The following is a 26,590-nucleotide window of genomic DNA, read 5'->3' on the forward strand; positions in this document are numbered from 1 at the left end:
TGTTCAAAAACTGATTCAGAAACATTGCTAAAAGTTTAAAATGAATAAGAGAGGAATCTCCTTGAGGCGTTACTCAGATCTTAACTTAATCTTGCATCCCTAACTGGTCTTGCTTATTGTCTATTGAGGAGAGAAGTGCGAGGCAGGAAAGAGGGAGGAAGAAGAGGAGAGCAAGGGAGTGCGCTGATAGGCCTCCCTAATATTCCCTTTTTTCTGTTTTTTTCTTTGTTTTCAGACTTTCATTCTACTTTTGTGACTTAATGAATATCTTTTGTATAAATATTTTCTGTAATTGGTGTACTTTTCATAGGACAAAACATGACACGAGGCTTGTAGAATAAGCCTTGTATTGCAGGACTAAAAGCCTAATATTATATTGTTAACTTTAGAGTTAACAATATAAGCATAGCATGAAGTTGATGTTAGTATAGGTATTGATTTTCATATTGCCAAAAATACTGATCAGCAAACAGTACTTGTCTTAGTTAATTAGATCAATAGCCTGCACCAATCAGAATTATAATTTTGTCCAAAAATATTTCAGATGCAAATGCAAAAGTCTATATTGCAATACCTAACACACTCCGGAGGCACCTGAACTATTATTGATTTAAATAATTTAAATAATGATGTATCTTGACACTGTCATCCCTCCAAAACACCCTTTTTCAAGGAGTAAGTAACATTTGACTGGCAAGATTTGACCTAAATATATCAGAGTATTGGTAGTCATTGGGAACTACCTCTTCTATTTCTCACTTAAGAGTGACAAAGTAGAAGAAGCATTTTGTTTAATTCCTTTTAATTATGACTAATGAAAGAACACAGCATGTCCAGAAGAGGAAAACACATACTTAACACACTCATTTGCTACTGGATTGGGAGTGAACTTTTTTGAGAATGGCCTGCAAAGCTTTATTTAGTTTTGCTGGCAATAGGAAATGGCAGAAGCAGGAACTACAGGAATTATTACAACCCTTTTATCTGCTCCATAATCAGATGAAGAGCCATTCATTTTGAATTTTGGATAATTGTCAATGACCTTAATTTTTATACTTGAGCTTTGGTGAATGGCCACACCACCCAAACTACAGAACTCATTAATGCCTTTGAAATGAACTATTTTTGCCTTTTGTGGAAATATGCCTCTACCAGGGCATTTCACGCTCTTTATGGTTCTTAGGTACAATCCAGTTGCATTGAAAGACTTTATCTTTGAAACTAATTTCCTTTCCATTCTGACTTCTGGTTTCTTTCAATTTTCTTTCAAGTAATATTCTAATTAGCTGACTTTTAAAAAATCCTTATTTTAGAGTTAGCTTACATGCCTTTTTCATGAGGGAGGGGGGAGAGAAAAGTAGCATAAGAGCTAATGTGGTACAGTGGGAAGAATACAGGCTTTGGGATCCATCAGAAAAATCAAGATGTCGTTCACAAAGAATCACCTGTGCCACTCATTGTTGATGTAACCTTCAGCACATAATCTAAGTTTTCTGAGGAATAGTACAATGGTGATGATATAGCCATTCTGCCAGCTTCACAGGGTTAAGTGAGGATGGTGCCTATGAAAATCTTTGAAAACTGTCTAAAAAAATATTTGTGATTTCCAGATTCTAGTGCCTTTTTAAAAAATTGATTTTTAGCCAAAACCGGTTTGGCTCAGTGGATAGAGCATCGGCCTGCGGACTGAAAGGTCCCAGGTTCGATTCCGGTTAAGGGCATGTACCTGGGTTGCGGGCATATCCCCAGTGGGAGATGTGCAGGAGGCAGCTGATCGATGTTTCTCTCTCATCGATGTTTCTAACTCTCTATCTCTCTCCCTTCCTCTCTGTAAAAAATCAATTAAAAAATATATTTAAAAAAAAAAAAAGAAAAAATTGATTTTTAGAAAGAGGGGAAGAGGAAGGGAAAGGGAGGGAGGAAGAGAAACATTGATGTGTGAGAGAAACATTGACCAGTTGCCTCCCGTATGGGCGTATCTGGGGATCGAACCCTCAATCTAGGTATGTGCCTGATGGGGAATCAAAGCCACAACATTTTTTGGTGTACAGGATGACACTCCAACCAGCTGAGCCACCTGGCCAGGGCTCTATTGCCGTTTTTAAAGTTTATTTATTTTTTAATCGTTACTGTTGAGAATATTACAGATATCACCCCTTTTTCCCCCCCATTACGCCCCTCCATCTGGCTCCTGCCCCATCCTAGGCCTTTACCTGTGTCCTTGGGTAATATGCATATAAATTATTTGGCTAATCTCTTCCCACCCTCCTCCTCCCCTTCCCTCTGAGATTTGTTGGTCTATTCTGTTTCCATGCCTCTGGTTCCATCTTATTCATCAGTTTATTTTGTTCATTAGATTCCTTGTTCATTTATTTTGATTTTTAGATTCAATTATTGATAGATATGTATTTATTGCCATTTTATTGTTCATACTTTTTATCTTTTTTTTTCTTCCTCTTTTTAAAGAAGACCCTTTAACATTTCATATAATACTGGTGTGGTGGTAATGAACTCCTTTAGCTTTTTCTTACCTGTGAAACTCTTTATCTGACCTTCAATTCTAAATGATAGCTTTGCTGGGTAGAGTATTCTTGGTTGTAGGTTCTTGCTTTTCATCACTTTGAGTATTTCTTGCCACTCCCTTCTGGCCAGCAATGTTTCTGTTGAGAAATCAGCTGATAGTCTTATGGTTGCTTCCTGGTAACTAACTACTTTTCTCTTGCTGTTTTTAAGATTCTCTCTTTGTCTTTAACCTTTGGCATATAATTATGATGTGTTTTGTTGTGGTCCTCTTTGGGTTCCTCTTGTTTGGGACTCGGTGCTTCCTGGACTTGTATGTCTATTTCTTTCACCAGGTAGGGGAAGTTTTCTATCATTTTTTTAAAATAGGTTTTCAACTTCTTGCTCCCTCTTTTTTCCTTTTGGCACCTCCATGATACTAATGTTGGTACACTTGAAGTTGTCCCAGAAGCTCCTTACACTGTCTTCATATTTTTGGATTCGTTTTTTCTTTTTGCTGTTCTGATTGGGTATTTTTTGCTTCCTCATATTCCAAATCGTGCATTTGATTCTGAGTCCTTTGCTCTACTGTTGATTCCCTGTAAATTATTCTTCATTTTAGTCAGTGTATCTATCCTTCATTTTGACTGCTTTCCTATGTTTGTTTTTATGTATTAGGTAGAGCTGCTATGTCTCCTGAAATTGGTAAATTGGCCTTGTGTAGTAGGTGTTTTGTAGGGTTCAGTCTCCCCAGTCACCTGTGCTGGGCACTCTAGATGGGTCCCTGTATGGTCTGTGTGCCTCTATTGCCTTTTTCTAAAGACACCTTTTTTAAAGATAAAACTCACATATCTGATTATAGATAACAATCCTGTATTATAAATTTCAAAGTTGCTAAGAAACTAGATGAAATGATAATTATGCAATATCCAAGAGCATTAGCTAACACTACAGTGATAATCATATTGCAATATTTAAATTATCAAGTCAACACCTTAAACTTACACAATGTTATATCAATTATATCTCAATAATACATTTTTAAAAATTCATGCGCCTACATTTTACCAATTTAAAGTGTATAATTCAATGGCTTTTAAAATAGTCATAAATATATACAACCACCCTGGCTGGTTTGGCTCAGTGCATAGAGCATGGGCCTGTGGACTAAAGGGTCCTGGGTTCAATTCTGGTCAAGGGCACATGCCCGGGTTGGGGGCTCGATCCCCAGTGTGGGGCGTGCAGGAGGCAGCCAATCAAGGATTCTCTCTCGTTGATGTTTCAGTCTCTCTCTCCCTTTCCCTTCCTCTCTGGAATCAATAAAATATATTTTAAAAAATAAAACTAAATAAATATATACAACCATCAGCAGTCAATTTAAATTATCTTTATTATCTAAAACAAAACTTCCACATCCTTTAGTTATCACCTTCCTAGAGCCCTTCATTACCTTTTTAATTTTTACTTTGTCTTTATTTACAGAGACTGTAGTGTAATTTTAAAAAATGAAATTAAGTTAAAATAAGATTACTTGTGGATGACATTAAAATACTGTTTCCTAGGAAGAGTGTCTCTTAGGGCTTTTTAGTTAATGCTCCATGTGTATTGGTAGGATAAGGGATAGCAAGCTAAGTGTTACTAAATGATATTACAAAGAAGATTACAATACTCAGTCCAGTTCTATTTCAAGAACCAGAAAACACGAGTACTTACTGTCATTAGTGAAGTCCTGGTGCCATCGTGCAGCTTGTCCCAGTGGGATAGATCTGTGGGAAGGCTGGGGAGGAACGGTGGGCTGACGTTTGGGCCAAGAAGTTGGGTGAGAACTTTTCCCTTTACTCAGAAGCACGAGGTTCCAAACCCAAGAAAATCCATATTATCAGGAAGCTGATTTTACTTTTCCTTAACCTTTTAAACATGAGCTTGATTTCATTCAGCAGAGCAATGAAGTGAGGAAGGGAGGGAAGGAGGTGGGGGACAGAGTTACACCAGAAGCCCCTCTACTTTCCACAAACAGTAAGTGGAGCTGGTGAAGCATGGTGACAATCTGCGTATGGTGTCAACTGAGGAAAAGGAACTCAACCTTGGCCTCCCTTTTGTTCCAGGTCGCCAGATCCCACCCTTGGACCCCCAAGAGAATGGGAACACTGGAGCAATCAAACTTGTGAAGCAAACCGCACCAGCCAGTCGGCGGTGCTGCTGACCGGGCCCACGGCCCCCTGTACTTGAAGAAGCCAGAGCCACCTCCCTGTGCACTGCTGATGGACCCCATTCTCGGTGGCCTGGCACCTCACGTAGAGAGAAGTGAGCACGTTGGCTTGGCATCCTGGAAGGGCTGCAGGGAATGGGACAGGAAATGCCCCTGGAAAAGTATTTGCAAAAACTCTGGAAAAAATATACCACCTTTCATGCATGAAATGCACATGGGAGAAAATGGATTTTAGATAATAAGTATAGTTGAGTTTTTGTTAAAAACCTTAAAATATTCTCAATTTGTACAAACATCGTACTGGCTTATTACGTGTGTGAGATTCTAAAAGTGATGTTCCACTCTGATTTCCTGTGTTTCCTAGCCAAATCCCAGTACCGTCTTCAGTGCCATTGCCTTTGTGAACTAGCCAGCCTTCACCGAAAGGCTAACTTAATTTTATTTAATTTACCTTTTAGTGGAGTATAATTGGATGATCACTGAAGCTGTAGATTTGAGCTGTTATAGAAGTGGGAAAGATGTATTAGAAACTGTTGCCTGCATCTCTGACTTTTACTTGATGAGCTTCTTTCTAAGTTTTAGTCATCTGTAAACAAACAAATCAACTCTGACTAAAATATTGCATGTAATTTTGGGATTAGGAAGCGTGGTTTGGAAGAGTCACTTAAGGACTTACTGTATAAGCAGTGACAGGTGTAGGATGTAAATATTACTCCAGAGGTCACTTGGCATGCGTCACCTCCATGGCCATAAATTCCTACTCTTACAGAGGTTTAACACTACAGAGTGTTATCTTACTAATAGAATATGTCATGGCATCATCTCTGGGGGGGGGGGGGGGGGGGGAATTAACTGAAGGATAATAAAGGGCAAACTTTTAATAATAGCAATTATTAAAAGGTTATAAGAAAGCCAGCCTAGGGAAGTACCAGCACCTTAAGATTCTAGATCCCAATTGCAAAATTGGAGAAAACATTTTAGAAGATGCCAAGCTTGGGGAAGTAGGTATTAGGGCTTAAGAGGGGTCCAACTCCAGAATGCCAATTAACAGAGTGTAGGCTTTGATTAAAAAAACAAACAAACACCTTCCTTTTCAAGTTCCCTGTCTGCTCAATTAATTAAAGATTTCTGAATCCAAAGGTAGTAAAGGGAGAAAAGTCATGAAGAGGAAGAAAAGCTATTTCCATTCCAAATTCGAATTCTGTTACCATTCTAATTTTCATAAAAACCTAGGCTCCAACAGCAGTTGGTTTCCTATTAGGACTTATCCTGGGTGGTGATTGTTAAAGGATATTCAGATCAGGGCCTTCAGTGGGAGCTAGAAACTGTACAGTAGTCTCAGAAATAGTTAATTGTGCAGCGTGGTCCATGAACATACCAGGGCCAGCAAACACGTATTGAAAACCTACAATGTAAAAGCCAGAAGAGAGGTCATGAGCTGATTAAAGACTTTGAACTTTGAGTAACTGAGTGTGAGCTGCCACGTCACAGCCCTGTCACTTCAGTGTCCCCCGCGCTCTGATGCATAGAGACACCAGTACCACCATAGACAAAAAGGAAGAGTCCTTGAGAGACCAGGGCCAAGTTTACACTTCATGTGGATGGTAATCAAGACAATAGGGGGAAATCAGAGACTAAGGTGTGTATGTTGTTGTTTTAACGCAAGGATATGTCTGTTTGATGTTCTTCACCTAGCTTGGAAGAGTAGTTTGACAATCTTAGAAAGTGAAAGCTGTAAACACTTATTTTTGGTTCAGAAGTGCCTCCTAGCTCTCCCAGACAGGTACCTCAAAAAACGTTAGCAAGCGGCACTTGGGTGACTTCACAGGGCCTTTGCAGAGGTTTTTAGGGTTTTTCTCTACATGGTCAGCATTACTGGTTAACATGATTCTGCTTGCAGGCCAAGCAATTACTATGTTCTTTCCAACGTTAAAAAAAAATTTGGAATGAAAATTGAAATGCTCTCTTTCCAGGTTGCATGCAGGCTTATTTTAGAACTGTCCTCGACAACCTGGGTTTATCTCTAGACAGCCTCTCGGGTTGCCTAGCTAAGGTGGTACGCGTCCCAGCTGAGTTACACAGCTTTGGTCTGGGTCTTTAGTGGTTGCATTTTGCATAAAATGGTTGGTCTTATCCTCACGTAGTGAGCTGCCTACAAACGAGGCCACAGTTTTATTTCAGAAGCACATGAGGGTGTGAAACCCCTCTTTTACCTTTCTGTACTGCCTTAAATATTCCAGCCAGTCGGATGACTAGATATAATCACTACTTGGAGTAATTGGTGAAGGAGGTAGTGGCATTGGGGCACAGAAGCCTTTGCATAAATGTGGAGTTGTGTCTGAAGGTAGATACTCAAGCCAGGCTTTCTTACCTTCTTTCTGCCTTGAGATTACTTCCTGGCTGTTCTTACAATGGAACTATATGTAAAGTCCTGGAAATTGCTATTGCTCCAAAATGACAAGTAGTTTCATGTGATGTAACAATATTCTTCACATAATTTTCCAAAATTTGCTTCTTTTCCTCTATTTCCCCCCCTTTTGTGTGTGGTATAATGTGTATTTGTGTAAATATGATTTCATGTTTGTTATGCCAACATATAACCCATTCCTCTGGCTGAGTTTGGCTCACGACTGTGTTATATCATGTAGGCGTGGGTCCTCCCTGGGATTGTCTCCCAGTGGAAAGGCCTCAGATGGCAGTGGAGTCGTGCAAGCATTTGATGTAGGTGCACAATTGACTTGCCATTTCATGGTTGAAAATGGTACACTGGGTTGCTGAACATGACGTTACCTTGTAGATAATAGAAGGCTGGAGACTTAGAACTAACCCTTAGCCAATAAAATGGCTGTGCCCCAATGAGAACTGAATTCCTTTTCTGGGGAAGGTTTAGATAACTGAAATGCTTTCTCTAAGATTGTGGCATGTGACGGCTGCATTGAGCTCCTTACCGGGGACTCCACTTCCATTGCTCTGCAATGTTCATGGGGAGTTGAGTAATGAGCTAGCTTATAAACGAAAGGGCTCTGAGCTATATTCAGACCTGTTAGGTGTCTAGTTTATTCTTTGTACCATAATTGTTGAAACCAGACCCAGTGATCCTATGTCAGTGCTCTGTTGTGTAAACGCTCCTTTTTCTCATGTTTTTGTAAAGAGCTTCTGTCTGGGCTGGACCCAGTTCTCACATATAGAAGATGCCGCTGTAGACAGTTAGGACCTTTCCACCTTGTATTCATCCCATAGTAAAGCATTGCCCTCAACATTGCCCAATTGTATCTGTTATTTTGGGTTTAACAACACTGATTCATACTAATAAATATTTTACGTTTTATCATGTGTGTCTTTTTCTTATTATCATGTTCAGTAGAATAACTTTTAAAAATGACAGTCACCTCAGCATAAAGAATGGTGATTCCCCAGAGAAACTTGTGTATCTGTACACATGAAGACACAGTTGAAGATGTTCTCTGGCACTATGCAATAGCAAAACGTCTTCCCTAAGGAAATCGCTAATAAAATGTGGCACAGCCACAGGATAAAAACGACAGGGTAATGTAAATGGGTGCAAAAGCTATCATGCATCAACATGTGTCTCAAAACAGAATGTGAGCCTGGGTAGCTCAGTTGGTTAGAGCATTATCACCATACTCCAAGTTGTGGGTTCAATCCCTGGTCAGGGCACATACAGGAATCAACCAGTGAATGCATAAGTGGAACAACAAATTGATCTCTCTCTTTTTCTCTCTCTCTTCCTTCCCTAAAATCAACCTGTGGAGTGCTAGGTCACTATACTGCATATCCCTAAGGGAGCCACTCATAGTGGTCTGTGATTGGCTCCCTTGGGAGCTGTGGTGTGGCTGAGTGCATAAAGCAAGTGGAAGAAGTACAAAAGCATATAAACTTACACAAAACATGTGTGATGTATGATGTTCATAAATGTGTATAAAAATAAAGGAAGAATTAGGACAAACATCAGCTTCATGATAGTGCTTACCTCTGGGGAGGAAGGGAAGTGAACAGGATCAGCGAGGAGAACACGACATTTAACTATCGGTAATTTTATTTATTTCATGATAAAAAAATCTGAAGCCGTAGGACAAAATGATAGCATTTGGTAATTTCAAAGCATGGGTTTCATTAGTCTGTATATATTGCTGTATTCAATTTTTTCAAAGAGTAGAGACAAATAATGAAGGATTAGGCTAGAAAGATTTCATAAGTGTAATGGCCAACTTAATGTACTCAGTACATTTTTACAAGGTTTACTTATTCCCATTTCTTCATCTCAGGTACCCACACCTGCCCGCCAACACACACATCCTTTCTCATAAGCACTTGTGGATCTTAGGCTTGCTTTCTATGCAGAGCTTCATTTGACACGTGGATGAACGTGCGGAAAAGGATGTGGAGAGGGAGGAGAGCAGTGTCTTATGTCCTTAGCCTTTGAGTCATTTCCCAAGGCATATGCTGGGGAGCTGCTTTCCATATATAAGCAAACAAGAAAACCTTCCCAAACCCCTCACCACTTAGAGACCCAGTGTTTGATTTTATAAGGAAACAAGCCATTATTTTGCATTTACTACGAGTTGTTACACTTGGAGAACACTTCCTATTCAGATAAGGGTGGTCCTGAGAGCAGGCCTGATGATTAAGGGAGGTGGGATACCTCATCCTAAACCCATGAGCATCCGTCTCCAGTAACATCTTCTCTAAAGTTTTGAGATGCTGCAGCAACATCGAGTCAATGGGCTTATGGTACAGATATGAAGCTATCTTCCCCCTCTTTTCCAGTGTCTATTAAAAGCAAACAGATAATACCAAGCATGAACAGTTATACTGAAAATGGCTACTCTCAAACATGCTGGTCAGAGTATAAATTGGTACGAGCTTTTTAGAAAGTGACCTCATGACATAGTAGCTGGCTTGCATACGTGTAAGTAATTAGTGATATGTACAGACTAAGGTGTTTGTCCTGTATCATTTATAGTGACAAAAACTTGGAATAATTCAAATGCCCTATGCTATGAAATTAATTAACTAAATTATAACATATTCCTAAAATAGAATACTGTGATCCTTAAAAATTACAGTATTAGAAATAAGTGTTACAAAATTCAAGGGTACAAAAATATACCTCTTTCTATTTTCTATAATAATTTAATTTCTACTTGTTCCCCTATTCTGTCTAATACAGAAAGCAGAATTTAGTCATACCTAGTTTTACCTAAATTGGGGCACATCTGGGAGTGAAGCGAATGCTGTTAACATCAAGCTGGGACAACAGGAATAAATCGGATAGTCCCAGGCAAACTGGGACATATGGTCCTTTTGGTTTAGCCTCCTACCCATGTAGCAAGATGGGCGGTAGCACCAGGGAGGTGGGGCAGAAAACTCTGGAGTCATTGGGTAAGTGCCTTATCACAGCTCTTCATAAAATCATCCATCTGTCCATCCATCCACCCACTCATCCACCCACCCAGTATTTGTGGAGGGCCACCATGAGTCCATGCTAGACTAGCGCTCCCTGCTCCATCAGATATGTGTAATTCCCAAGCTTACAAGGAAATAAAGATAAGGGGAAAGACAAGAAGAACAAGAATGACAGGAAGGAGAAGGAGATGTTCCTTCAAGGGCAGAAAGAGCAGCTTGCCTGGGGAGGCACAGTGACTACCGGGGTAGGAATGGGGCCTTGGGACTCAGCTCACCCCTGACTCATCATAAGATCCTGAGCAAGTTTCTCCATTTCTCTGAGCCTCAGCTTCCTCCTGTAAAACAGGGATGGTGCCCACATCACAAGCGTGAGTCAAGATTAAGTGACATCATTGTGTAAGGCACCAGCACAGAGAACCTCGTGGCTGTGATTGTGCCATAGCTTCAACCTGTGCCCTGGACTTGGGTGGAGTTCTTTTTGCTTGTCCTTCTGTTGCCACTTTCTTATTTCTGTTTCTTTCCTTGAGAAGAAATGGAGTATAGAGATTAAGATAAAGAAGCATCAGACACAACCTGAGTTTGACTCTAAGCTCTGTAATTTGCTGGCGGTGGGATGTTTGGCAGATTAATCTCTCTAAGCCTCAGTTTCCTCCAATGTAAATGCAGAAAATAATTCATATATACACTTCTCCACAATTCTGGGATCCAAAAAGCAGAGATATTTTTCTCAGTTTCATACGAAGTCATTTGGCAGTAAAGCCAGATCTGAACTGATGTGATGTTCTTTATCGCCATTATTTATCCCACCAGGGGTGGCTCCGCTGGATGTTCTGTAATAGATGCACTGTATAACTTTAATAAAATCCAAACAAAATTCTTAGCTCTGAAAACATCTGCCCCTAAGTTGTCACGTAGGTATTGTGGGCCCGTAGCATCTATCTGCCTTGCAGGTGTGTCATGAGGGTTCAATGAGAAGAGGCATGTGAAGAGGCCTTCCCATTGGGGAGCTCCAGGCAACCACAGGGGGCGCTGTTTACATGACTGGTCAACATTAACTGCGCCTCCTGAGTGGGCTGCAGGGGTTTCACTCTGCAGAGAACACTTCTTATCCTCCTGGAGGGAGCAAATGCTCAAAAACAATAATAGCTAACACGAATATAGCGACTTGCTAGGTGCCAGGCACTGTCCTAGGTGTTTTACATCATATTACCTTTTTGGTTTTCACACCCCCCTGTATGAGGTAGATATTATTATCTCCTTTCTACAGATGAGAAAACAGCATAGGGGGTTAAGTAAATTGCCCAAGACCATGGACTAGTAAGAAAGATCAAATTAAAACGTTAGCTACGCCCTGTCCTGGTAGCTCAGTTGGTTAGCGTGTCCTCCCCATACACCAAGGTTGCGGGTTCCACCCCCAGTCAGGGCACATACAGGAATCAACCAATGCATGCATGAATGGGTGGAACAAATCGATGGTTTCCTCTCTTCCTCTGTCTCTAAAATCAATAAATTTAAAAAAAAGTTAGCTGCAATTATTTTCTCCTTTTTAATTAAAAAATTTTAATGTATTGAGGTATAATTGACATTTAATTTTCAGGTGTATGAGATAATGATTAGATATTTATACTATTGCAAAAGGATCATCACAATAAGTTTAGTTAACATCCGTTATCTCACTTAGTTACACTTTGTTGTCTTGTGGTGAGAACTTTTAAAACTTCCTTAACAACTTTCAAATATATAATACAGCATTATTAACTATAGTCATCATGCTGTACGCTAGATTCCCAGGACTTAACTAGCTCTATACATATTTTATAACTGAAAGTATGTCCCTTTTGATCCCCTTCGCTCATTCTATCCCCCCCTCCCACGCCAACCACCTCTGGCAACAACCCCTTTTCTGGCTTTTTTCAATCAATATAATTTGGAGCTCTTTCCATACGTATCAGCATCTACAGATGCACTTTATTTTTTTTAATGGCTGCATCATCATCATGATGATAATTAGCATTTATTGAACATTTGCAATATGCCAGCCCTGTTCTCAGTGCTTCCCTTTTCTCCTTTCTTTTTTTTTTTTTAACTGTAATTTTTTTTTAATATTTTTTATTGATTAAGATATTACATATGTGTACCCTCTACCCCCCCCTCTCCCCGCTCACCCCCTCACCCCCCCGTTGTCCGTGTCCATTGGTTAGGCCTATATGCTTGCATATAAGTCCTTTGGTTGATCTTTCCCCCTTGCCCCCACCCTCCCCTACCTTCCCTCCAAGGCCCGACAGTCCAATCAATGCCTCTCCGTCTCTGGATCAGTCCTTGTTCATCAGTTTATGTTGTTCATTATATTCCACAAATAAGTGAGATCTTGTGGTATTTATCCGCTCTCCAGTTCCATCCATGCTGTGGCAAATGGTAAGAGTTCCTTTTTCTTCTTCCTCTTCTTAAAGAATACCTTTCAGCATTTCATATAATGCTGGTTTGGTGGTGATGAACTCCTTTAGCTTTCTTTTTCTTATCCGTGAAGCTCTTTATCTGACCTTCCATTCTGAATGATAGCTTTGCTGGATAAAGTAATCTTGGTTGCAGGTTCTTGCTATTCATCTCTTTGAATATTTCTTGCCACTCTCTTCTGGCCTGCATGGTTTCTGTTGAGAAATCAGCTGACAGTCGGATGGGTACTCCCTTGTAGGTAACTGACTGTCTTTCTCTTGCTGCTTTTAAGATTCTCTCTTTATCTTTTGCTCTTGGCATTTTAATTATGATGTGTCTTGGTGTGGTCCTCTTTGGATTCCTTTTGTTTGGGGTTCTCTGCGCTTCCTGGACTTGTAAGTCCATTTCTTTCACCAGGTGGGGGAAGTTTTCTGTCATTATTTCTTCAAAAAGGTTTTCAATATCTTGCCCTCTCTCTCCTTCTGGTACCCCTATAATTCTGATGTTGGTACGCTTGAAGTTGTCCCAGAGGTTCCTTACACTATCTTCACATTTTTTGAATCTCTTTTCTTTTTTCTTTGTCGGTTGGGTATTTTTTGTTTCTTTGCATTTCAAATCTTTGACTTGATTCTTGGGATCCTCTTGTCTGCTGTTGGAGCTCTGTAAAGTATTCTTTATTTCAGTCAGAGTATGCATAATTTCTAATTGGTCCTTTTTCATGACCTCCATGGTCTCACCATACTCCTTGAGGGATTCATTAAATTTATCGGCGGTTTCCATAAAATTCTTGACAAACCTTATAAACATGGCCTTGAACTCTATATCCAGTCGTCTGGCCTCCTCCGTTTCTGCCAATTGTGACCTGTTTCTTTGTCTCCTCATTTTGGCTGCTTCCCTGTGTTGATAGAGTGGCCTGCGCGCCAGGTGTCCTGTAGGGCCCAGTGGCTCAGCCTCCCCAGTTACCTGGGGTGGACACTCTTGGTGCACTCTTGGTGCCTCGCTTGTTGTAGGATCACTGGGAGGAATTGACCTCCAGGCCAATTGGCTGTGGGAAGCAGCTGTGTCTGAAGTGGGAGAATGGACCCCCTCTGACCACTGGGTACAGTGGCTCCTGGATCTAAGGAGGTGCTAATTCAGCCCCTGCCTGAGGCCACACAGCAGGAACTACAAAGAGGTTCAGCTGTGAAGCAATGAAAGCCGCTGCGGGGCCTTGGGCCTTCTCTTGGAAGTTCCGGGTCTGGCTGGCCCGGCTGCAGTTAGGTAATTATCAGGTTGCAAGGTTCTGGGGCATTCACATGCAAAAGCCTCTGCCCGGGTGGGGCGGGGTCTCAGGGAGTCAAAAGGGCGGGGAAAGAAGCTATGGCTGATTCTCCGCGCCCGGAGTCGCGCGTCTCAGTGTCCCGGCAATGGCTGCAAGCACCTCCGAGGGAAATCTGCCCCCAAGTTCGCCCGCTGCCGCCTGAGAGAGCAGCCTCTGCCCGTATGAGACCTGGGTCCCCAGAGACTTCCCAGAACCGGAGATCAGAGCAGTCGGGAGCTTGTGATTCAAAAAGACAGCCGCGTCCTCAGGTGCCACCCCCTTCCCGCGCGCGCGAGCCGCCGCGTACCTCTGCACTCAGCCTCCGCAGCTCCTCTGGCTCTCAGCGTGCTTTTCTTTTCTTCTAGTTGTAGAAATTACACTCAGCCAGCCTTCCTGTTGTTTTGGACGATGTTTGCTCCGTCCTTTGGGCTAATTTTCAATTGTTGTGTGGGGCGACTATTTCCCGGTGTTTATCTATGCCGCCATCTTAGTTTCTCCCCCTTTTCTCCTTTCTTTACTCTCATTATAAGTACTGTAAATATAAAGGAATGAAGAAAGGGAAATTCTTGCTCATTGAATACTTCCTGTGAGCTACATACTTTCCAATGGCATCTCATTTTATCCACAAAACAATCTGAGAAGGATGCACAATTGTTCTCATTTGTCTAGAAGGAGCGTGGAGAACTTAACTGACTTTCTCAATTTTATAGTTAGTGGGAAGGGCAATTCCACTTATGCCAATGCCCATGCTATCATTCTTGCATCTCAGAAGGAAGTGTTGGCTGGAGCTAAGGGTTAACCAGCTCAGGCTGAAAGAGCTGAATCACCCCATTAACTAGATTTGCTGGTTTCACGGAACTATTTATCTGATCCCAAACTGCTAGAGTGACTCTCCTGGACCCTACTGCTCAGGCGGCTTGATTTATCTTTCCCACAGCCCTGCCCTCAGTGCTGACACTACCGTTCAGGCCTGACTGAAGTTCTTAACTGGCTTTTTGAAATGACTTCTGCATCAGAGTCTGGCAATGCTGACTTTGTAGGGCTTAAGGCCCTGAATTTGCTCCTGAGTACCCGGTGCCAAAAGCGGTGTCCCCGGTTGGGCCTGCATGACCGGACAGTTGCCAGCTTCCTCTGCTCTCCTTCACCTCGAATTCTCCCTAGATGTGTACCTATCCTCTCCTTTCCTGGTCCTTTGGAAAAGGACCCCAACTCACTTCTAAAGCACGTGCCAAGCTTTCTTTGACTCCTTCCATCTTAAAATTCCCCTGGCACTGTTTTCCGCTTCTCATCAACTTACATATATGCACAAATTTTGATCAACCATCCATCTCCTTTCCCCATCAAGCTGCCCTCTTTTTCCTTCACACTAATGACATTTTGAAAAGATAATCTTGACCCTCTACTTCTTTGATCGTCTATTCCCTTCTCCCTGGAATTTGGCCACTATCCTTCATTGTGCTCTTTCAAAAATTATCGGTGCTCACCTCTCTCTCCCCACTTCCCTGTGGACATTTGAGGCTGTTGACTTCTCCTCCTGACACCCCTTTCCTCACCTTCTTCGCTGTGCCTTTAGACTTCTTATCTGCTTAAATGCAGTTACTCCCTGCAAATTTATGCTCCTGAATCTGCTCAATGTATGCCCCCTTCCTTATTGATCTCATCTAATTTTATTATTTCATCTATTGCCTCTGGCTTCCAAATTTCGGTCTGGCCTGGCTTCTTTTGAGATATCAGAATTTGCTCCCAGCCGCCTGCTGGATGTGTTCAGTGGGCATCCTGCTTCAGGTCCAGTGCCCCGCCAGGCGCACAGACCCTGCTCCACCTTGTCACCCGTGCACTTTGTGCATTGCATCCTCTCAGCGGCTCGGGCCTCACATTCGAGAGTCCGTTTCAGCTCCCCTCAAATATCTACCAGATGATGTAATTCTATTTCTGGAATTTCTTGAACTTCCTTAGCCTCTTTCCACTGTCCTAGTTTACTATGTTTTCTCTTAACTGTTGTCATTGTTACATAACAGGTCTCTTTGAATTCTGTGTTTGGCCCTCAGATCTATCATTGGATACGCTATTAGTGAAGCTGCTAACATACAGATCACAGCATACCATTTTCTTACTACTTTCTGTGACAACTTACTGCAAGTTAAATACAATCCCAATGCTGTAGCCTGTGGGAAAATGTCCCTGTCCTCTGAGCCCAGCCTCTGTCTCTGCCTGTCAGAGGCTGTGGCCGCGGCTCCTGACACCTTCACCTGTGGCCGCTCTCTCCCCACTACGAAGGGCATCTCCATTTGCTCTTCCCTGCCTGGCAGTGCACCCAGCTTCTGGGGGCTGGGAAACACCTAGGAATTTTCCCTGGTTCTCCAGGGGGAATAACAGCCCTTCTTCTAATCACTGTAGAGTTTGAGATCGCAGGTTAGTCTATAAGTTAAAGTCAAATAATGTTTAATAAAGATAGTACTTTGTTTTGCACTAAACACAGTGAATCTAGAATAAATTGTCATTTCTATTCTCTACTCTTGGTATTGTAGCAGAGGCCCAGGAAGTTAACTAGGTATTACTGTGGGAGGTCCAGAAAAAAGAAAGAAACTCACTGCCCATCCGGTGTGCCTCAAGAGATTGTCATCCCATACACGAAGAAGTCGCCAGTTTGATTCACAGTCAGGGTACCTGCCCAGGTTGTGAGGGTACCTGCCCAGGTTATGGGCTTGATCTCCAGTCGGGGATGGGGAGTGGAAATGCAGGAGGCAGCCAGTCCATGTTTCTCTCTCATAGATATTTCTCTCTTTCCCTCTCCCTTCTTCTTTCTAAAATCAATAAAAACATATTTTTCAAAAAAAGAGACACTCACATGGCACTTCAGTCTTACAGTGAAAGTTTCTCTTGAGTGTCTGTGTGTTGCACGCCAAGCTAAAGACTGAGATGCCAACGCAATGTCCCTTGCTCTCAAGAGCCTTGTATTTGGACTGGGGAGGAAAGGTTTATGCCTTGTGACATCCTTTCACTAAATGTGTGGTGCTGACAAGAGGGGACCAGGTGGTTATGTAACATTTCACTCTTTTTTGGTTTAAACATTTGTTTTTCAATATTCTGATTTTGTACTTGGTATGGATAGTTTGGAAAAGTTTTATGGCAATAGTTTTTTTTTTAACCTTTCTCTTATTTATTTAGGGGCCAAGGTGGGAATGGAGATCTGTCAGATGCTAAAAAAGATAATTTTATCAAAAATATACTTTAAAGTGTTTTAATTTAAACTTTCAACTGTTTCCCATTGTACCTGCTGTAATTCATTCATGCCTTTACCATCCATTCATTAAGTGCCCTCTGAAGCCACACTCACTTATGGTGAGAATGATCTTGGGCCCTTCCCAGGAAGTTCAGTGTCATGATTCTGAACATTAAAGCTACAATTAATGCACCACGAGGCGTTCAATGAGACCTGAAGCTCTGCCGTACTCTGCTATGGGTACCGTTTGTTCCAGAGGCAGGTACGCTCCGTAGTTTGTTAACTTGCTTGTCTGGCTTCCTTTAGAAAGTGAGCAGTCTTCCTTTAGAAGGTGAGCAGTGGGAGATTCCAGGAACCATGTGCAGAGAGCGCTGTCCCTGCACTAGGAGGGGTCATGTGCACTTTCAAGCTTTGTAGCAGCATATTAGCATTAAAACATCAACAAGCTTACAACTGATCTGGATCTTACCAAAGCAGCTCCAAACTGAATTTTCCAGTAAATATTTACACAGGAGAGCTTTAAATATTATACTAGAAGTCTTTCCAATCACAATAATGTTGGGGTTAAATATAAGAACAAAGGAACTGAGTAAAGTCAATTACCTACCCTCCCTTGAGCAAAACACAGGTACCACTGTGTCCAGAACTAATGAGGAATGCATGGAATAACAAACTCAGAGAGACAGGTAAAAAGGCACAAGATTCGTACCTTAGATACAATACTGATTAATCATGACAGATCCTCTCCATGATGAGCCATTTGGAGTTAGAAAAGAAAAGCTATCATTTAAAAAGATTATGTTCTTTCAGTATTAATGTCTACTCTCTTTTATTTTTTTAAATATATTTTTATTGATTTCAGATAGGAAGAGAGAGATAGAAACATCAATGATGAGAGGGAATCATTGATTGGCTGCTTCCTGCGCGCTCCCTACTGGGGATCGAGCCCGCAACCCCAGCATGTGCCCTTGACCAAAATCAAACCGGGGACCCTTCAGTCCGCAGGCCGACATTCTATCTACTGAGCCCAAACCAGCTAGGGCAATGTCTACTTTCTTATAGTTTTAATCCCCTTCCCCTTTTCTGTCCAACCCTCTCCCCTCTGGTAACCATCCGTTTGTTCTCTGTATCTATGAGTTGGTTTCTGTTTTGTTTTATGTGTTTTGTTTTTTAGGTTCCACATATAAGTGAAATCATAGGGTATTTGTCTGACTTATTTCACTTAACATAATACCCTCTAGGTCTCAAGTGGCACTATTGCAGTCTCTTTTATGTCTGAGTAATATTCCATCATATAGATACAGCTTCTTCTTTTTTTTTTAATCCTCACCAAGGACATGCTGAAAGAGAGACAGACAGAGAGAAAGAGAGAGAGAGAGAGAGAGAGAGAGAGAGAGAGAGAGAGAGAGAGAAACATTGATCAGCTGCCTTCTGCCTGTGTCCCAACTGGGGATCAAACCCACAGCCCAGATATGTGCCCTGAACATGAATTGAACCAGCAACCCTTTGGTGCACAGGATGACGCTCAACCAACTGAGCCACTCTGGCCAGGCTGGATACTTCTTTTTTATCCATTCATCTATCAATGGACACCTAGGTGTTTTCCATATCTTGGCTATTGTAGATAATGTTACAATAAATTTTCTAATTATTGTTTTTATTAAAAAAAAATAAATACCCCAAGTGGAAATGCTAGCTTATATGGTAGTTCTATTTTTATTTTTTTTTTTTAGGAATCTGCATACTGTTTTTCATAGCATTCTATGAAAATGTCTATTCTTGAAAACTGGGAAAATAAAAGGAATAGTAAGCAATTTATTAAGTGACATTCAAAGCACTTAGAATGTTTTAGGAATTTTTTCAGTGTTTGTTATTATGACACTGAGAAACTAGGTAAAAAATAATCCTCTAATAGATATTTAAATGGATCTATAGCTTCATTTATTTCATGTGAGCCCACAATAATGTATTTTGGATTGGAGGGATGATCTAAAGGAAAGTGGGATATTGTGTGTGAACCAAGTAAAACCCAAGAGAAACTGAATCCAGGCCTGTGCAATGACTTACACAACCAATTGTTTCCTGATCACTTCAGCAAATAAAGTTATACTTCACAATATTAACAATGGCACCTGAAGATTAGTGCTCTGAATAATTTTTATTTTCTTTCCACTTATCTGTTTTCTAGTTTTTCTATTATGAATATGTAAATTAAAAAATTATGCTAGTATGATGAATAAAAAAAGACCATCACGTAGTCATGGTATGTGGTAGAAATGAATTTCCGCACAGTGTTTATTCCAGCTTCTAGTGTGCTTCCCGCACCGCAGAGGCTGGGAAACTCAATGCCACGTTTCCTTGACTCCTTTGCAGCCGAGGTTCTGGATGCAAATTAAATTCTACCAATAGATGAACCTGCACGAAAAGGAGACCATTTTCTTGCAGCTTTGTCCCTTTCTGCAGGGGCCCTGTGATGGGGACTGGTGAGGGACGCTGAAGCAGAACTCCAGCACTGACCTCTAGCTCTGAGCTGAGAGGGAGTTGTGGGGTGACTGACTCACTTCTGGATTGCAGCTATAGCAGAAAATTCCTGAAGTCAACAGTTCTAGCAGTGACTTTATGATTCCTTACCTTCCTGATATCATGGAGGCTGCAGTCCCCTTGGGAGGCCTGTTTTGCAACTAGGAATCAGCTCTGGACACCTTGCCTAAAGGCAGTCTTTCTAGCTATTTTATACTTAATCTTCCTATGTCTAAAATAGCTGATTATTTGTTTTCTTGACAGAACCATGACTGATATAAGGGCTCATGAGCAATTTGGGGGCAAGCTTGTGCTGAAAGAAAAAAACATTTTATGACAAGTTGATGAAGATTATTCAGAGGTGTCAATATTTCAAGTTGCTTAGAATCCATCTGAATTGCAGAATGAAGAGCAGGAATAATTGGAGCAGTTCTGCTGAACCTAAAACACAACTCAAATCTCCAAGTATAAATGTAACGGGATCACAGTTCCTCACTTCCTCACTCAATACTACGATGTACAGATATAATGTGACTTTAAAATTTTTCTTCAATGGCTCTTCTCTTCCCAGGAGCCTTATCTCAAAGGAATTTGAAGAGGAATGGTGAGGAGCAGAGACATGAAATTAAATCTATTTGTGGTATTTCAATCTAAAGAATACTTTTTCATTTTGGTAGCAATTTGGTCTTTCCAGTTCTTCTTATGTGGAATAGTTATTGCCGGACCCTCTGCCTCTGCTGGTCTGGTCCCTAGTCTGAGGACCAGAGAGGGCCCCTGAGTACATCTAGGGGGTGGGCCACTGTGTTGTTACCTACTGACAGAGCTTGTGGCTCTAGTCCTTGCTTCTGGTTGCAAAACCCCCTACATGGCTTCTTGGTTCCTCTTTGAAGCTTCTGCTGGGTCTCTGGCTTTCTCAGAATCCTCACAGCCCCACTGCGGAGCGTGCAGGACTTCCGGATCCCTGGCATGTGCCCGTCAGGTCACATCCTCTGCCAAAGGCCCACACTACTGTGTGGATGCGGGTGGAGTCCATGTGGATGTGAGCCATTTGTGGCCTTCCAGCTGGGGAATGAGGCAAATACTGCTCTGCTTTCAGCTGTCCTCCGAGCACATCTAACCTGCATCCGTGCTAAGGTTTCCACCTGGAGAGAGGAGGCCAGGACACATGTATCTGTTCTCTTGGTTCCCCACCTACCAGGATGGAAGGGGTGAAGTTTTTATTTCTTCCTCTAAATTAGGGAATTCCTTCTGTGTCACCATCTACTCCCATCCAAATAGCTCCAACAGGGCTTCTGACAGTCAGGCAAGACTTGGCAGAGGAGGGTAATGTGGTTAGGAGGAGATGGTTACAGTGGGTGAGTCATAAAGGGGAAACTGGAGCTGGAGAATCCTAGAGGGAGATTGTAGGAAAGTTGGCTTCAAGTTACCCATCCTGGACAGGGCACCTGGCAAACAGTACAACACAGTGTAGTATTCAGAGTGAGGCTTCGGAACCTGCCCCACATACTAGCTTTGTGACCTTGAGGGAGTTATGCAACTTCTCTCAGGCTCAGTTTTCTCATTTGTAAAGCGAGGGATCACAATGGTACTTACCTCAGTGGTTTGTTGTGTTATAGAAAATATTGCTTATGAATGCATATTAGGCACCAGGCACAGCCTCATGCACAGTGCGACCACCATAACTGAGGCTGTCATGAAACTCTCCAGTACAGAGATGGAAAACCATCTGTAACCACACACATATAAGTTGTTACTCATTTTAAGATATTAGGTTGAGTAGGTTGGAAAAGTTGGAGGGCACAGCCTTGTTTTCACTATGAGGCATTTATGAAGTAAGAATGGAAAGTGATGAAGTTGGATCCCAGGAAGAACTGAACATGAGACCTGACAAACAACCAGAAACACATGAAGGTGATCCTACTGGTAAGAGGGAGGGAAGGGTATTGCCTTAAGAGACCTATGTGCTTAGGGAGTATGAGGTATAAGACTAAGCTGAGAAACTTGTAGTCTAAAAAAACCTGCATAAAAGATACATGTAATCACATGATGCTTGGCCTTTTGTTGAATGTGATTATTCCACTTAATACATCATTATAAGACTATGTTTGTGAGCTCTAAAGATGACACAGGTCTTCTTTGGAGTATATGATCAAAGTTTTTGGTTTTTTCTTTTGCATTTTATTTTATCTGCTGTTTTGTTCAGAGAGTCCACTATTACAGGTTCTGCCCGGCCATGTGACTCCTCTGGCCCCAGAGTTCTTGGATCCAGCACTCACCCAGAAAGCCTTTGCCCACGATGTCAGCAGCATACGGCACATGCCTGCAGAGGACTCCAAAGTTCCACAACCCAAGGACACGTTTCTTCCTGAGCAGGGTGACACCAGCTCCTCAACAAAAACCATGCAGTCCAAGAAAGGCGACACTCCCAATTCCTCAAGGAAAATCATGCAGCCCAAGCAAGGCGACACATCCAGTTCCCCGGGGAAAACGACCCTGCCTAAAGAGGGCAACATCTTTAATGCCTCTGGGAAAACCATGCTTCCCAAAGAGAGTAACTCTGCTAATTCCTCAGAAGAACCCATCCCGCCTAAGCGGGGTGACATCTTCAATTTTCCAACTAAAACTAGCCCCCCTAAGCACGACAGTACTCCTATATCACCAGCAAAAAGCATCCTTCCTAAAGAGGGTAACACCCCTAGTTCCTCAGCAAAAACCATCCCTTCCAAGCAAAGTGACAACCCCAGTTTCTCAAAAAAACCCATCCTACCCAAGAAGGACAACACCCCCAAGTCCTCAGAAAAAAACATTTCACCTAAGCCGAGTGACACCTCCAAATCTCCAGAAGAAACCATTCATCCTAAGCAGGGCAACACTCCCAAGCTATCAGCAAAATCCATTTCATTCAAGCCGGGTGACACCTCCAAATCTCCAAAAGAAACGATTCAGCAAAAGCCGGGCAACACTCCCAAGCTATCAGAAAAGAACATTTCACCCAAGCAGGGTGACACCTCCAGATCTCCAGAAGAAACCATCCAGCCCGAGGAGGACCACACCCCCAAGTCCTCAGAAAAAGCCATCCAGCTCAAGGAGGGTGACACCCCCAAGCCCTCAGAGAAGAAAGTCATCCAGCTCAAGGAGGGTGACATCCCCAAGTCCTCAGAAGAAGCCATCCAGCCCAAGGACGACAAGTCCTCAGAGAAAGCCATCCAGCCTGCCGAAGGTGACATCTCGGCAGAAGAAACAGTGGAGCTCTTGAAGTTCCATTTGGTGAAAGTGATCCTGAGCAAAGAAGATTTTGAGTTGGCGCTCAAGGAGGCAGGGGAGAGGCTGGTGGCCGTGGTCTTCTCAGCCACGTGGTGTATGCCTTGCAGGACCATCAAACCCCTTTTCTGTTCCCTGTCTGTGAAGCACGAGGATGTAGTGTTCCTGCAAGTAGATGTTGATGACTGTGAGGAGCTAGTGCAAGATCGTGGGATCATTCATGTCCCAACCTTTCAGTTTTATAAAAGAGAAGAAAAGGTGAGTGAATTTTGTGGTGCCCTTAAGGAAGACCTTGAAACAATCATTGCAGAATTAAAGTAGTGCATTCTGAAAGCATTACAGAGAGTCAGTTGTTCATGGCGTATGATTTCTTTTTATTAAGAAAAAAGAAGTGTAATAAAAGTGTATGTCCAAATGATACCTACTTATAAATAATAAATGTTAACTCTACCCATGTCAAAAACTAGTCAAAGCCCTAAAGCATATTGTGACCATATTTTTCTTAATAGAAAACTGTGATATTAGAATTTCCCTTGGTGGATATTGGAAGTCCAGTTGTCCCCTACTTTTTTATCTTGATTTTTTTCCTCACTCACCCTTGAAAATTCCTCATTTCCTGTTAGCAGAGACATTGGACATTTAGACAATTCTCTAGAAGTACATGATTTAAAGATGAGTAGAAACTTCTTATGTTCACATATCTTTGGGATTTCTGATAAGATATTTTTGCAAATATAGAATCTGAAAGAGTCACATACCATATCTAACCTTTTTCTTGTGAGGGGAGTGCTATGGAGCCCCCAGGAAATTCCATGGGCTTGCCAGCCCCCATTCATTGGTGGCAGCACTGACACCAAGGCCATGCTTCCAGATTTCAAGTCCCGACCTCTGTTTTACTAATCAGTGCCCACAAAGTCTGAGACAGAGCTCAGAACTCTGGTTTCTCAGGCCAAGAGCTTTATTATTCAGGTTTAAGTTAGTGTGATCCTTGGTGCCATTGTGACATCAACTCCCTGGTGGCAAAGTTCCTGTTTTGTCTCCTTGGTAACTAGGTTTCTGATACCTGTTCCCAGATATCTCAGAACTCAAAGGCCCAGGTCTGGGTCATAAATGATGGCTTGGTCTGTCATCTTTTCCACAGCAAATATGTTCCAAAACCTCCGGTGGATGCCTAAAACCATAGGTAGTACCGAACTCTATATATATCATGTTTTTTCTATACATACATACCTTTTTACTTAAAGGCTTCTCTTTGACATATCTGATTGCTAGCATCCCTACTCTTGTGATTTGGGGCCATTATTAAGCAAAATAAAGGTTACTTCAACACAAGTGCTGTGACACCTCAATAATCGATCTGATAACCAAGCAGCTGCTCAGTGACAACTGCATGGGGAGCATGCAAAGTGTAGGGATGCTGGACAAAGAATGATTCACGTCCCAGGAAGGAGAGAGTGGAATGGGATGAGATTAGAACAATTAAAATGTAACATGAATGAATTACATCAACTGTTGTTTTTTTCTGGGACTGTAGTATTGAAGAAATTTCTATCATTGGTTTTTCTTTATATTTAGGTTACTAAGTGATGACATGGACAATGACCTAAAAAATCCTTTAAAACAATTGTAATAGATTTTCAGGTGATTTTATACTATTCCTGGTATAAGTCAAAGGAAGAAGGCAAAGCACAACTTCGTAAATGGAATTCTGTTGGGTCAAGAAAATGTGGAGCAAAGAGTGTGGCTCTCTGATGATCTAGCTTGATCCAGGGATAAAATCTAAACTACCAGAGAATCAATTCATGTCCTTCAAATATTCACCAGAAACACCATTTTTCTTGACTCTTGGGATAACAGTCAAACAGTAACCAGGTCAAAGTTACATTCTCTGGCAGAAAGCTTGAATATGGACATTCTATTTTGCTCATTAAGAGAAAATTATGCCCTTAAATGATCCAAGCAATTGTTATCACTTGTAGTATTTAACATGAAGGAGAAATAAGATTTCTAATGAAAAGGAAGATTCCAGATAATCATATTGGTGTGAATGATGAGAGCCTTAATCAGAATTAATGGAAAACTGTTTGAATTGATAAAAGAACTCAACAAAGTGACAGAATTAAGAGTAATAGCCCAAAATCAATTGTTTCATTTTGACTCAATAACAAATAATTGGGAATCATTATGGGAAAAAGTCTCATTCACAATAGTGAACATAAAATAAAATAAAAATATAATTAAAATAAATTATCTAACAACAGTCCTAAGAAGAACAGTAAGGATTATTAAGACTAAATGTAAAAATTCTGAGAGGTATACAACAAGAAGCTCTGAATAAGTGAAACACAGTTTCCCCCTTTGGAGAAAAAAAAATTGAAAGATGTTGATTTTTTTTTTTGCTTAATTTAGTAGATATACTGTAATTACAAACGCACATGTCAATGAGCTCATTGGGAGAACCTGACAGACTACTTAAAATTTACTAAAAATCATAGCCAAGAGTAGGTAGGAAAAAGTCTTAATTGAGAAGTAATGAAGATCAATATACCCTATCAGCTAGTAAAATGTATTATTAGTATAGTAATTGTAGTGACACCAATAATGGTATCGATGAAGGAAAAAGACAGCAATGAAACATAATAATAACCAAGAATCAAAATTTGGTATGTAGGTAGTAATATATGAAAAAGGAAAACATTTCAATTTAATGAAATATGAATAGATTATTTTGAAAGACTTGCACAACAAAATTTGGACATTTGGGAGAAAAACAAATTTGCATCCTGTTTCCATACCAGACAATAAAATAAATAAAAGTTGGATTAAAGAGTAAAAAATAAAATATGGAATCCTTTAAAAATTTAAGATTTAGTTAAACATTTATCTGATTCATTAATGAAAAAGACTTTATAAATAGAAATGCAATTAAAGAAATAGATTGAACATATAAAAAATTTAAGCTTTCTCATGCCAAAATATAAGCAAAGTTAGCAGGAAACAAAAAGTTGAAAAAATATTTGCAAATGAATGACTTGAGATTCAATACACTTATTTATAGAAAGCACTCCTGTAAATCAGTAAGAAAAAGTAGACTACCCCAATAGAAAAATAGGCAAAAGCCACAGTCAGTTCATATTCGAGTGAAAACAAATTGATAATAAACATAAGGAATTTTTACTGATAGATAGAAAATTATAAACAAAAGTCAACCAGACTTTGATAGTACAGCCAGCAAGAACGTAAGGAAATAGTGCTACTGATAGAGTGGTAAGTCTGCCACAAACCCTTCCGGAATATAGCAGTGTAACAAAGGTGCAGAGAATTTTGTGAACGTTAGCTTTTGTGTTACTCTGCTAGGACTGCCATAAGAAACTATTAGAGACTGGGGGACTTAAACAGCAGAAATGTATTTTTCACAGTCTGGAAGCTGGAAGTCTGTGCTCAAGGTGTTGGCAGGGTTGGTTTCTCCTGAGACCTTTCTTATTGCCTGGCACATGGTGCCTTCTTACTGTTTTGTCTCCACGTAGTTGCCTTTCTGTGTGCGCATAGCCCTGGAGTCCATGTGTCCAAACTTTCTCTTCTTAGAAGGACCACTGAGATTGGATTGGGGCTCACCCTATCAGTCTCATTTCTTTTAAGCTTGATCATCTCTTTAAAGAGCCTATTTCCAAATACAGTCATATTCTGAGGGCTTCAACATAGGAATTTTGGGAGGGAC

General features: G+C 41.2%; 2 protein-coding genes across 4 annotated transcripts in view; both read left to right on the plus strand.

Annotated features, from left to right (window-relative positions):
* RAB31 (RAB31, member RAS oncogene family) overlaps window positions 1-20,260 on the plus strand; it is a 129,631-nt gene extending 109,371 nt beyond the window's left edge. For 2 of the 3 annotated variants that reach the window (XM_081096869.1, XM_081096870.1), the window contains one exon: window positions 4,605-8,035. In XM_081096869.1, the coding sequence (XP_080952995.1) occupies window positions 4,605-4,702 (98 nt within the window). In that variant the 3' untranslated portion in view covers window positions 4,703-8,035. Of the gene's footprint in view, window positions 1-4,604; window positions 8,036-19,875 lie in introns of those variants that run through there. The other variant, XM_081096871.1, reaches the window with a different exon arrangement.
* Window positions 20,261-21,756: 1,496 nt separating this feature from the next.
* TXNDC2 (thioredoxin domain containing 2) lies at window positions 21,757-23,201 on the plus strand (the record flags this gene model as incomplete). Its single annotated transcript, XM_081096866.1, has 1 exon — window positions 21,757-23,201. One exon carries the CDS (start codon window positions 21,757-21,759, stop codon window positions 23,191-23,193), a length of 1,437 nt encoding a protein of 478 aa, XP_080952992.1. The 3' UTR covers window positions 23,194-23,201.
* Window positions 23,202-26,590: the final 3,389 nt, after the last annotated feature.

The sequence above is a fragment of the Myotis nattereri genome (assembly GCF_964212035.1).
Source record: "Myotis nattereri genome assembly, chromosome: 8".
NCBI classification, from domain to species: domain Eukaryota; kingdom Metazoa; phylum Chordata; class Mammalia; order Chiroptera; family Vespertilionidae; genus Myotis; species Myotis nattereri.